The 13,634-nt window shown below is 56.4% G+C and overlaps 1 protein-coding gene across 1 annotated transcript; it reads left to right on the forward strand.

Annotated features, from left to right (window-relative positions):
- Positions 1 to 12: 12 nt before the first annotated feature.
- On the forward strand, positions 13 to 7,473 carry LOC125450498 (plexin A3-like). Its single transcript, XM_059643165.1, is given in 5 exon segments — positions 13 to 364; positions 367 to 394; positions 2,462 to 2,674; positions 4,145 to 4,295; positions 6,647 to 7,473. Coding segments are annotated over 5 exon segments (792 nt in total). The 3' UTR covers positions 6,695 to 7,473.
- Positions 7,474 to 13,634: the final 6,161 nt, after the last annotated feature.

The following is a 13,634-nucleotide window of genomic DNA, read 5'->3' on the forward strand; positions in this document are numbered from 1 at the left end:
CCTCGCCAACTCATGGGGACGCTTTTCCGAGAGCTACGGACTGGGGAGCCGACGCCCCACCTGCTGCTTGCGGGGGGGTGGAGGGGGGGGGGTGCCCCGTCGTTGACTGCGGACTCTCCCTCGACGTTGGTTCCCCCACCCCCCAACGCTGGCCCATTTGCCGATCCTCCGCTGTGCGACGGCTCAGTAACACCCCCACGCTCACTGTTGATGCGTTTCCGACAGGGCACGCTGCAGAAGTTCCTGGATGATCTCTTCGAGACGGTGTTCAGCACGGCCCACAGAGGCAGCGCTCTACCCCTGGCCATTAAATACATGTTCGACTTCCTCGATGAACAGGCCGACCACCAGCTGATCACAGACCCGATGTGCGGCACACGTGGAAAAGTAACTGGTGAGTGCTCCATCCCGGTCTCTGTCCGCACCCCTCCACCTTCCTCCCTATCAGCGTCACACCCTCCAACTCCCTCCCTATCAGCGTCACGCCCTCCAACTTCCTCCCTATCCACGTCGCCCCCCTACATCCCCTCCCTATCCCCGTCACCCCCTCCAGCCCCCTCCACCCCCTCCCTATCTCCAGCACATCCTACAACTCTCAGAGATCCCTGCTCCCCTCAGTTGTAGCCTCCTGAACATTCCCGATGTTCCTGCTGCTGGTGTCCATGCGTTCAGGGACCAGAGAAGCCTATTCTCTGGCATTGCTTCCCTAAATGTTCCACGTCTGTCTGTCTGTCTCTTACCTTCAGACACTCCCTACTTGACTAGGAATACTGTGCACGGTTCCCATCTCCCTACCTCACTGGGAATACCAGGCACGGTTCCCATCTCCCTAACTCACTGGGAATACCAGGCACGGTTCCCATCTCCCTGCCTCACTGGGAATACCAGGCACGGTTCCCATCTCCCTGCCTCACTGGAATACCAGGCACGGTTCCCATCTCCCTGCCTCACTGGAATACTGTGCACTGTTCCCATCTCCCTGCCTCACTGGGAATACTGTGCACGGTTCCCATCTCCCTGCCTCACTGGGAATACTTTGCACTGTTCCCATCTCCATGCCTCACTGGGAATACTGTGCACTATTCCCATCTCCATGCCTCACTGGGAATACTGTGCACGGTTCCCATCTCCCTGCCTCACTGGGAATACTTTGCACGGTTCCCATCTCCATGCCTCACTGGGAATACTGTGCACTGTTCCCATCTCCCTGCCTCACTTGGAATACCAGACATGGTTCCCATCTCCCTGCCTCACTGGGAATACTGTGCACTTTTCCCATCTCCCTGCCTCACTGGGAATACTTTGCACTGTTCCCATCTCCATGCCTCACTGGGAATACTGTGCACGGTTCCCATCTCCATGCCTCACTGGGAATACTTTGCACTGTTCCCATCTCCATGCCTCACTGGAATACTGTGCACGGTTCCCATCTCCCTACCTCACTTGGAATACCAGGCACGGTTCTCATCTCCCTACCTCACTGGGAATACCAGGCACTGTTCCCATCTCCCTGCCTCACTGGGAATACTGTGCACTTTTCCCGTCTCCCCTGCCTCACTGGGAATACCAGGCACGGTTCCCGTCTCCATGCCTCACTGGGAATACTGTGCACTGTTCCCATCTCCCTGCCTCAATGGGAATACTGTGCATTGTTCCCATCTCCCTGCCTCACTGGGAATACCAGGCACGGTTCCCATCTCCTTGCCCTACTGGGAATACGAGGCACTGTTCCCGTTTCCCTGCCTCACTGGGAATACCAGGCACTGTTCCCGTCTCCCTACCTCACTGGGAATACTGTGCACTTTTCCCATCTCTCTGCCTCCCTAGGAATACCAGGCACGGTTCCCGTTTCCCTGCCTCACTGGGAATACCAGGCACAATTCCCATCTCCATGCCTCACTGGGAATACTGTGCACTGTTCCCATCTCCCTGCCTCACTGGGAATACCAGGCATGGTTCCCGTTTCCCTGCCTCACTGGGAATACCAGGCACGGTTCCCGTTTCCCTGCCTCACTAGGAATCCCAGGCACCGTTCCCATCTCCCAGCCTCACTAGGAATACCAGGCACTGTTCCCGTCTCCTGAACTCACTGGGAATACCGTGCCCTGTTCCTATCTCCCTACCTCTCCGGGAATACTGCACATGGTTCCTGTCTCCGTCTGCCACCAGGGAATAGCACGCATGGCCCCCAGGCTCTGGGGAGTACTCCGCACGCTTCCAGCCTCGGCGTTCCACTGGGTATACCATGCGGCGCGGCTAATCGCCGACCTGGCGTGGACCCCGCAGGAAACGTACGGAATGCCGTCCTGAAAATGGCAGCCCCTCCCCTCCTCAACCGTTTGCGCCAACTCTCTGTTGTCTGTTAGCCGACCGATCCTCAGTCCGTTGCTGAGATTGTGGTGTCACGCTGGAAGGTTGCAGTCGATTTTGTTCGCCATCATGGTTTCCTGTCTGTTTGCAGCCTGCCGCTCCGATTCTGGGTCAATGTGATTAAGAACCCGCAGTTCGTCTTTGACATTCACAAGAGCAGCATCACCGACGCATGCCTCTCTGTCGTGGCTCAGACTTTCATGGATTCGTGCTCGACCTCTGAGCACCGTCTGGGCAAAGACTCTCCCTCCAACAAACTCCTGTACGCCAAAGACATCCCCAACTACAAGACCTGGGTGGAGAGGTGGGTCCGAGACCAGGTTGGAGGGATGGGGGGTGGGTGTGGGGCAAGAGGGAAGGAGTGATAGGTGGGGGTTGCGGGGGGCTTGTACTTAGCTGTCGTTGTGTGACATGTGAGAAAGACAGAGACCGACATAATTGAGAGGCGGGGGAGCAGACAGAGGGAGAGACAGAGAGGGCGACAAGCGACCCTGATACAGTAGGAGAGAGAGAGAGAAAAACAGGGCAAGAGAGAGACAGGACTAGAGAGTAGAGAGAGAGAGGCAGGATGAGAGAGAGAGAGAGAGGCAGGACGAGAGAGAGAGAGAGAGAGAGAGACAGGACTAGAGGTAGAGAGAGAGAGGCAGGATGAGAGAGAGAGAGACAGGACGAGAGAGAGAGAGAGACAGGACTAGAGGTAGAGAGAGAGAGGCAGGACGAGAGAGAGAGAGAGACAGGACTAGAGGTAGAGAGAGAGAGACAGGACTAGAGGTAGAGAGAGAGAGGCAGGATGAGAGAGAGAGAGACAGGACGAGAGAGAGAGAGAGACAGGACTAGAGGTAGAGAGAGAGAGGCAGGACGAGAGAGAGAGAGAGACAGGACTAGAGGGAGAGAGAGAGACAGGACTAGAGGTAGAGAGAGAGAGGCAGGATGAGAGAGAGAGAGAGAGGCAGGACGAGAGAGAGAGGCAGGACGAGAGAGAGAGAGAGACAGGACGAGAGAGAGAGAGAGACAGGACGAGAGAGAGAGACAGGACGAGAGAGAGAGACAGGACGAGAGAGAGAGAGAGACAGGACTAGAGGTAGAGAGACAGAGGCAGGACGAGAGAGAGAGAGAGAGAGGCAGGACGAGAGAGAGAGAGAGAGACAGGACGAGAGAGAGAGAGAGAGACAGGACAAGACAGAGAGAGACAGGACGAGAGAGAAAGAGAGAGAGAGGCAGGACGAGAGAGAGAGAGGCAGAACAAGAGAGAGGGAGAGGCAGAACAAGAGAGAGAGAGAGGGAGAGGCAGGATGAGAGGGACAGAGAGAGGCAGGACGAGAGAGAGAGAGAGAGAGGCAGGACGAGAGAGAGAGAGAGAGAGGCAGGACGAGAGAGAGAGACAGGACGAGAGAAAAAGAGAGAGAGAGAGAGAGAGACAGGACGAGAGAGAGGCAGGACGAGAGAGACAGGACGAGAGAGAGAGAGAGACAGGACGAGAGAGAGGCAGGACGAGAGAGACAGGACGAGAGAGAGAGAGAGAGGCAGGACGAGAGAGACAGGACGAGAGAGAGAGACAGGACGAGAGAGAGAGACAGGACGAGAGAGAGAGATGGGGGTAGCGGGCTGTCTGAGAGGAGGGAACCCTGCAGCACATGGGCTTGCGATCATTGGCCCGTCTTACAATGTGTGTGCATGTGGAGAATGTGCCGGGACAATTCGCCTCAGGGTGGCATCGCGGCCGAGTTTTTCTCTCTCGCTCTCCCTCTGACCCTTCGGCTGCGTCCTCCCGCAGGTACTACCGAGACATCAGCAAAATGACTCCCATCAGCGACCAGGACATGGACGCATACCTCGCCGAGCAGTCCCGCCTGCATGCCGACGCCTTCAACACCCTCAGTGCTCTCAACGAGCTGTACTTCTACATCAACAAGTACCGTGACGAGGTAAGCCTTCGGCATGGGAGAGCACATCGCCTCCAGGCCGCGGGGGCTGGAGACGGGGAGAGAGAGAGAGATGGTTCCCCTGATACAGAGAGAGAGAGAGAGAGAGAGAGAGATGGTTCCCCTGATACAGAGGGAGAGAGGGAGCGAGGGAGAGAGAGATGGTTCCCCTGATAGAGAGGTGGGGGGCGCAGAGAGAGAGAGAGAGAGAGGGAAAGAGGGAGAGAGAGAGAGAGAGAGAGAGATGGTTCGCTGATACAGAGAGAGAGAGGGAAAGGGGGGGGGAGAGAGAGAGAGAGGACACAAGTTGAGATGCTCCCGTTGCCAACTCCACCCAATGCCAAGCTGGCCCATTGATGTGCGCCTTGGTTCTCAGAGGCCGGGCACCATGGTGGATCAATCCGGTCAGAGTGGGCCGTAGGGACAGTCTCAGGTGGGACGGTCGAAGAGTCCAGGCATGGGAGGGGGCGGGCAGGCAGGGACGAGGATGACAAATGACCCTCCGACAGCGCCCGCTCCTTTGGCACTGACCCTCTGACAGCGCCCGCTCCTTTGGCACTGACCCTCTGACAGCGCCCGCTCCCTCAGCGCTGACCCTCCGACAGCATTTGCTCCCTCGGCGCTGTCCCTCCGACAGCGCCCGCTCCCTCGGCGCTGACCCTCCGACAGCGCCCGCTCCCTCAACCCTGACACTCCAACAGCGCCCGCTCCCTCAACCCTGACCCTCCGACAGTGCCCGCTCCCTCAGCACTGCCCCTCTGACAGCGCCCACTCCCTCAGCACTGCCCCTCTGACAGCGCCCACTCCCTCAGCACTGACACTCCGACAGCGCCCCGCTCCCTCAGCACTGACACTCCGACAGCGCCCGCTCCCTCGGCGCTGACCTTCCGACAGCGCCCGCTCCCTCAACGCTGACCCTCTGTCAGTGCCCGCTCCCTCGGCCCTGACCGTCTGACAGTGCCCAATCCCTCAACCCTGACCCTCCAACAGCACCCTCTCCCTCAACGCTGACCCTCAGACAGTGCCCCTTCCCTCGGCCCTGACCCTCCGATAGCGCCCGCTCCCTCGGCCCTGACCCTGTGACATTGCCCGCTCCCTCAGCACTGACTCTCCGACAGCGCCTGCTCCCTCACCCTCTAACAGCGCCCACTCCCTCAGCACTGGCAGAAGAAATTCCTCCTCAACTCTGTCGTCACTGGGTGACGAACCCCCTTACTCTGAGATGATGCCCCCTCTGGTCCTAGACTCTCCCACACAAGGTGAGCAGGGTGCGGAGGGGAGAAGAAATTATCCCTCCACTTCTCCCTGTCAGGTTCCCCCCTCTCCTTTTCTGTTTCAATAAGGTCGCCCGCCTCATTCTCCTGAACTCCACCCGGCCTACTCCACCTCTCCCTCGTGAGGCAGCCCCTCCATCCCCGAGTGATCCTTCCCTCTGCTGCCGGTCTCTCTCTGCTTGGATACGGGGCCCCCAAACCCCTCAAAGTGTCCCAATTTTCGAGGAGAGAAAGGCAGAGTGAAATCAGGAGATAGAGAAAGACAGGCAGGTTATTTGTTGGCGCTGCGAACAGGATTTGCTAGAAAAGCTCAGTCGATCTGGCATCATTTGTGGTGAGAAATTTGAGTTAACGTCCTGGGTCTCGAGTGGCCTTTCCTCGGAAAGCGGGGAGTGGGGGAAGACGGAGAGAGTGAGATGTTAATCCTGATTTCTCTCCACAAACGCTGCCAGACCTTGCTGAGTTTTTCAGCAAGTTCTGACTCCCAGCGTCTGCAGTTCTTTTGGATTTGATTTGTCGGGAGTTAACTAGTCACTTTTTTTAATTTCACTCCTCCTTTTCTTCCTCTCCCTCTCTCCTCTCTTGGCTTTCTTTCTTCAATTTATACTCTCTCTGTCTCTCACGCTCCGTGAATATTATCTGATGCGTTCTTCCTCCTACAACCTGACTCTCCACCTCTTCCCTGTTCTACCTCTCTCGTTCTTTCTCTAAATGTGCCTCTCTCTGTCTGTCCCCATGCCCTCTCTGTCCATCTCCGTGTTTCGCACTCTCTCTGTGCTTTTATCTGAATCATTTCTCTCCCCCTTTGCTGGTGTTCTTTCTGCATTCTCTTGCTCTCTACCCCTCTGTCCCTCCCTCACTCTTTCTCCTTCTCTCCCTCGTTGCTTTTCTCTCCCACTCACTCTGTCCGTTCGATGGCTGTCATCGGCTCTCTCTCCCTCTCATGCCTGCCTGTCTTTCCGTCTCTCATCATCTCTCTCTTTTGCCTCCTTACTCAACTCTCATGACCTGTCGATCGCTCCATTTCTCTCCCTGGCACTATCTCTCCATGCCCCCCCTCTCCCCTGTCGTCCTCCGCAGATTCTCACGGCCCTGGAGCGAGATGCTTATGCCCGAAAGCACCGCTGAGACAGAAACTAGAGCAGACAATCAACCTCATGGTTGGCACCAGTTGAGGACGGCCCCTGGCCCAGGGACTCTGGCTGTTTCGTGGGGAGGGGTTCGCGGGGGTGTGTGTGGTTGGCGGGACAGTGGGGATGGGGAAGAGGAGGAGGAGAGGGTCCCGTGGCCAACTTGGTGGGGGTTGCCCGGGGAGGTAACCGGGCAGCCCGGGGTGAATCGATAAGATGGTGCCTCGCCTCGCAGCGATTGCGGAAGATTCCGAAAGGCGAGGAGGCCCGGGGTTTCGGGGTGGGGAACCGCCTTTCGGGAACCACTCTGGAAAGACGGTTTTCCACGCCCCCACCACCCCCCCCAACTCCTCGACAGAGGGAGCGCTGCGGGGGCCCTGAGAATCCAAGATGGCCGACGCCCGCACGATGGCCAAACCAGCAAGCCAAGAGGGTCCGGGCCTCAGTGTGAAGACGCCGCTACCCGCCACAGCCCGTGCTCAACCATTGAACCCGCCATTGGGTGGTTGGCGGGGAAGGGCGTGTCATTTATCCCTGGGCCCCTTCCCCTTGACTGACAACTGGACCCCCACACTGCGCCCGGGTGGAGATGCCCGCTCACGTGGGCGTGCCTGTCCCATTCCGTCCTGACTCTCACCTTGGCACATTCTTGAGGGGGGGGTGCCTAGCCTAAGGCCCGCTCTGTGCCAACCCCGTGTGCCTGTCTGTCCCAGGGAGTGAAGGCCGTGTCTCATTCCCAGGAGCTAGGCAATGCCCCACCTTTCCCATCTTGTTTGTAACCTCTCCTCCTCTCAAATCCTACCCTGGGGCTTGTACCCCCTCCCGACAAACACCCAGCTACCAACCAAACCAACCCCCCACCCCGGCCACCACTGCAGGTTCTAATAGGGCATCCCTCCTGGATCCCTGGAACTAGGCCCCGAGTGGGGTCGAACCTCCTTCCCCTCCTCCTTCCTCGTCCCCTCTTCCCCTGGGCGCCCAAGGGAATGGGGAGGGTGGAGGCCTGCCGCTAAGCCTTCTGGGATACCCGTTCGCCAGCTATGTGATGTGCTGCTCAAGAGATCATGCTCTCTCAAAGCAGCGAGAAATTCTCCCGCCACCACCCACCCCCCACAAACTCCACCCTACAACTCAGCGACACATAAACTCGCTTTTCCCTTGACAGCGGTATCCGTGTCATAGAGTTAATATAATTTTGATTTTTTTTAATATATAAATATATATATATAATTTATTATCGCACTGTGATTTCTCCCCCCACCCCCACCCCCGGCAATACAGCAACTGTCTCGGACTGTGTCTTACCTTCAACCCCATCGAGTGGGGATCTCTCCCCTCCATCCCATCGCCGCTGGGTAACATGGAGATCAGGAAATTGAGGAACAGTGAGAATGGGTCTGTCCCTATCTAACACTGGGGTACGGTACCGGTGGGGGACGGGTCTGTCCCTGTATAACACTGTGGTACGGTACCGGTGGGGGACGGGTCCTGTCCCTGTATAACACTGGGGTATGGTACCGGTGGGGACGGGTCTGTCCCTGTATAACACTGGGGTACGGTACCGGTGGGGGACGGGTCTGTCCCTGTATAACACTGTGGTACGGTACCGGTGGGGGACGGGTCTGTCCCTGTATAACACTGGGGTATGGTACCGGTGGGGGACGGGTCTGTCCCTGTATAACACTGGGGTACGGTACCGGTGGGGGACGGGTCTGTCGCTGTATAACACTGGGGTACAGTACCGATGGGGGACGGGTCTGTCCCTGTATAACACTGGGGTATGGTACCGGTGGGGGACGGGTCTGTTGCTGTATAACACGGGGGTACGGTACCGGTGGGGGACGGGTTTGTCGCTGTATAACACTGGGGTACAGTACCGGTGGGGGACGGGTCTGTCCCTGTGTAACACTGGGGTACAGTACCGGTGGGGGACGGGTCTGTCCCTGTGTAACACTGGGGTACGGTACCGGTGGGGGACGGGTCTGTCGCTGGGTAACACTGTGGTACGGTACCGGTGGGGGACGGGTCTGTCCCTGTATAACACTGGGGTACGGTACCGGTGGGGGACGGGTCTGTTGCTGTATAACACTGGGGTACAGTACCAGTGGGGGACGGGTCTGTCGCTGGGTAACACTGTGGTACGGTACTGGTGGGGGATGGGTCTGTCGCTGGGTAACACTGTGGTACGGTACCGGTGGGGGACGGGTCTGTCCCTGTGTAACACTGGGGTACGGTACTGGTGGGGGATGGGTCTGTCGCTGGGTAACACTGTGGTACGGTACCGGTGGGGGACGGGTCTGTCCCTGCATAACACTGGGGTATGGTACCGGTGGGGGACAGGTCTGTCACTATATGCCTCCTCCAACCCACATCCCCACCCCCCACACACACACTCTCTCACAGACACACTCACTCGCGCATCTTCTCACAGTAACACACACAGACACACAGAGACTCTCACACGCACTCACTCACGCACTGTCTCAGACTCACACAGACACTCTCACAGTAACACACACACAGACACACATGCAGACAGACAGACAGACACACACACTCACGCACTGTCTCAGACTCATAAAGACACTCTCACAGTAACACACACAGAGACACACTTGCAGACAGACAGACAGACACACACACGCACTGTCTCAGACTCACACGGACACTCTCACAGTAACACACACACAGAGACACGCATGCAGACAGACAGACAGAGACACACAATGAAGCAAATGCGCTTTATTGATCATCCGTTGATACACACAAGCAAAAAGATTCAGAATGGGGTTGGCCATTCGACCTGTCCCAAATCCCCTTCCCCGCAGAATCCCTGTGAACCCTGACCCGTTTATAATGTAAAAAATGGGAGCAGGAGGAAGCCGTTCGGCCTGTCGAGCCTGCTCCCCCATTCAATAAGACCAGGGCTGATCTTTTCCCGGACTCCCCAATAACCCTTAATCCCTTAACTGTCCAAACATCTACCTTCCTTCACCTTAAAACATTCAGCGAGGCTCCCTCAGCTGGTTCCACAGATTCATGACCCTCTGGTTAAAGAGGTTCCTGCTCGACTCCGTCTGAAATCTGAAATTGAGGCTGTGCCCTGCCCCTCGTTCTAGTTTCTCCCTCGAGTCTAAACAAGCTCCCTGCTTCTATTCCGTTTGTAATTTTACAAGCTTCTATAAACTCCGCTCCTCATGGTTCTAAATTGCAACGAATGTGGTTTCAGTCTGTCCTTGTAAAGCCAACTTCATCTCCAGAATTAACATCGTCTGCTCCCTCTCCAGGGTCCAGTTTATCCTTTCTCCTGCAAGGAGACCGAAACCGGGCACACCACTCCAGGTACAGCCTCCCCAGCACCCTGTACGGCTGGAGCATCACCTCCCAGTTTCTGAACTCCATCCCTCTAGTGGCGAAGTTCTTCCATTTGCTGCCTTCAGTTACCCTCAAACCGACTTTTTGAGGGACGAGGGAGTCCCGTTGTGTGCTTTGGAAATCCAACCCTCAGCCTTGAGTGCCGTTCGGGGCATGACCCCACTGTCTGCCCTGCGTGTGACTCGAGGTCTCCAGCACCCCCAGCTGCCCCTCTTCAGCGATGCCCCCTCCTGAAACAAAGATTTCAGCTGCACCCAGCTAAGGCCAGAATTTACAAATGCCCACCTAGTAAGGGGTCGAACCGCTATGTTCGTGCCCATCAAATGTGTAAAAGAACAATTTTGGCCTTGTGTCTTTTCTTTAAAAGAAATCTTCCTCCTCTCACCTATGCCCCCTAGCCTTGAAAGACCCTGCCTGCCCACCCTAGGGAAAAGACACCCGTCATTCACCTTATCTATGCCCTTCGATGTCTCTAAGGTCACCCCTCAACTCCAGGGAAAAAGAAAGGTCCCAGCATCTCCTTATATCTCAAACTCCTCCATTCCCAGCCATGTCCCAGTAAATCTCTCCCGAACCCTCTCCAGTTTAATAATACCCTCCCTATAATAGCGGGGGGGAGCGACCAGAGCTGGGGCACAGCGCTCCAGAAGAGGCCCTCACCAACGTCCCTGTACAACCTCAACATGACGTCCGCAGCTCCTACACTCAGAGGGTCTGAGCGAAGAAGGTCAGCGCGCCGGACGCCTTCTTCCCTGCCCTGTGTACCGCAGGCCAGTGGCGCCCATCTGTCGCAGCTGCGCAGGTCAGTGAGACGGGGAGGGGGGTGTGGACAGACCTGAAAAGCTCTGGAAGTTATCAGACAGGAACAAGATTTTTTTTGGTCTCTTGAAGAGGGGAAGGTGGGAGGGAGGAGAGAGAGGTTCGAAAGTGCAGCACTCGGCCGACATTCCCACACTGGGGAGAAAGAAGGTAACACCATGCCGAAGAGACAGCCATGTGCCTCTGCTGAATTGCTGGGTCAAAAGGCTCTATCCTTTCTCCCATGGTCCACAGAGCAGCTGAAAGGGTATTTGTGGATGTAAATATGGACCTTGTCACTTTCATGATGTCTGTGTCTCTGTCTCTCTTTTGTGCATTCGATTTTCAGAAATAAACCCTGGTCTCTAACCCTCCGCATCTGTACTGGCCGTTCCCCGAGGGGCTTTGGAATACCCCTACGTCAAACCCCTATGTATTATTGCCCTGTCCTTAGTTACACCCCCCCCCCCGGAGAAGTTGGGGAGAGGGGTGGCAAGCTGCCTTTTTGATCTGCTGTAGATTTACACCCCACCCCCTTGTCGGGGTGGGGGGGCAAGAGGATTGGAATTTCAAGATTTTGACCCAGCGCGAGTGAAGGAATGGCCGATACGTTTCCAATTCAGGATGGGGAGCGGCTCTGGGTTGGCGGGGGGCGGGGGTGCGGTGGCATTCCCATGTACCTGCCACCCTCGTCCTTCCAGATGGAAGCGATCGTGGGTTTTGGAAGGTGCTGCCTCAGGGTCTTTGGTCAAATTGGACGCCAACAGGTTCGGACTACTGTGGCATTGTGGGAAAACTTCCCCAGCTGATGGCGCGCTGTGTCTGTTTCCCCCAACCCACGCACTTCTGGAGGGGGGGGGTGTTTGGGGGTGGAAGTTTTGAGTTTGGAAGGAGCTGTCAGAGGACCCTCGGCGAGTTGCTGCGGTGCATCCTGTAGATGGTACGCACTGCTGCGGCTGGGTGTCACTGGTGGAGGGAGAGTTGGAGCTCAGCCATTGTGCGTTGGTGGCGGACGGAGTGAGTTTCAAAGGTGGGGGTTAAAGCATCAATTGACTGGTCATAAGGCACAGAAACAGACCATTCGGTCCCATTCGTCCATGCCGACCCATATATCCTCAATTAATCCAGTCCCATTTGCCAGCATACGGCCCCTGTCCCTCTAAAACCTTCCTTATCCACGCCCCCATCCCGCTGCCTTTTAAATATTGTCACTACCAGCCCCCACCACTTCCTCGTTCCACACACGCACCCCCCTCTGTGTGAAAAAGTTGCCCCTCAGGTCCCTATCCCCCTCCACCTTAAACCTGTGCCCCTCTAGTTTTGGACTCCCCCTACCCCTGGGGGGTAAAGACCTTCCCTATTCCCTCTCTCCATGCCCCTCATGGGTTTATAAACCTCTATAAGGACCCCCCTCAGCTTCTGACACTCTGGAGAAAACAGCCCCCAGCCTCTCCCTGTCGCTCAAACCCTCCAACATCCTTTTCCGAACCCCTTTCCCAACATCCTTCCTGTAGCAGGGAGACCGGGATTGGACGCAATATTCCCAAAGTGGCCTCACCAATACACAACCCTCCCGACTCCGACACTCAACGCACCGACCGATAAAGGCCAGCGTCCCGAACCCCCCCCCCCCCCACCGCCCTGTCTACCTGCGGCTCCACTTTCAAGGGACTATGTACCTGCGCCCCCCCCGCCAAGGTCTCTCAGTTCAGCAACACTCCCCCAGGACCTTCTCATTAAATCCTGCCTGGTTCACATTTATCTAAATTAAATTCGTTGGAAATGGTGGGGTCGGGGGGTGGGAACTGCTGTTTCCTGGACATTGTCGAGCTTCTCGAGTGTTCTCGGAGCCTCATCTGTCTACGGCAAATGGGGAATGTTCCCTCAACCTCCTGACTCGATGGTGGGGCAGGCTTTGATTCATCTCATTCCCTGGAAGTCCATTCGAGAAAGTGAAATTAATCGCCTCTGGGGTGGGCAGCTCTGCTTCAATAAGATCTGACAGTTTTGTGACCACTGGAGCAGGGAATAATGGATCACTTATTTGGAAGGTTCGGAACTGAGGGTTAAGGGGACAATTCCTCATCGTAGAGGCAGCCCTCTCTCAGACATCCACTCCTCTCCTTTGCACAGCACCGGCCTCGAAGATAGAAAGTTGAGGATTCAGGACCTGCATTCGATGTTATCGCAGCTGTTCAGCTGAATTCTCACTCCCCGTTACACGTAGAGAGGCAAGCTATTTCTGCTGGAGGGTCAGTGCCGAGGGAGCGGGCACTGCGTGAGGGTCAGCGGGTGTCATCAGAGGGTTGGCGCCGAGGGAGCTGTTGCAGGCAGACAGCACTCAGACAGTGCGGTAGAATGCAGGAAGCTGGTTGTGGTTGTGGGAGATCAGTCATCTCAGTTCCAGGATATCCCAGAAGTTCCTCATGGTAGTGTCCTAGGGCCCCACCTGTCTTCAGTTCCTTCATCAATTACCTTCCCTCCATCAGAAGGTCAGAAGTAGGGGGGGGGGGCGTTCGCCGATGACTGTCCAATGTTCAGCACCGTTCGCGATTCCCCAAATACTGAACCAGTCCGTGTTCACAGGCAACAAGATCTGGGCAGTCTCCAGGCTTCGGGCCTGACAAGTGACATTCGCGCCACACAAATGCCAGGCTATGCCCATCGCCCCCTTGACGATCAATGGCATCCAAAAACCAGAGGGGCATAGGTTTAAGAGGAGAGGGAACAGGGAACTGAGGGGTAACTTTTTCACACAGAGGGTG

Source organism: Stegostoma tigrinum, chromosome 49, assembly GCF_030684315.1.
Source record: "Stegostoma tigrinum isolate sSteTig4 chromosome 49, sSteTig4.hap1, whole genome shotgun sequence".
Lineage (NCBI taxonomy): Eukaryota > Metazoa > Chordata > Chondrichthyes > Orectolobiformes > Stegostomatidae > Stegostoma > Stegostoma tigrinum.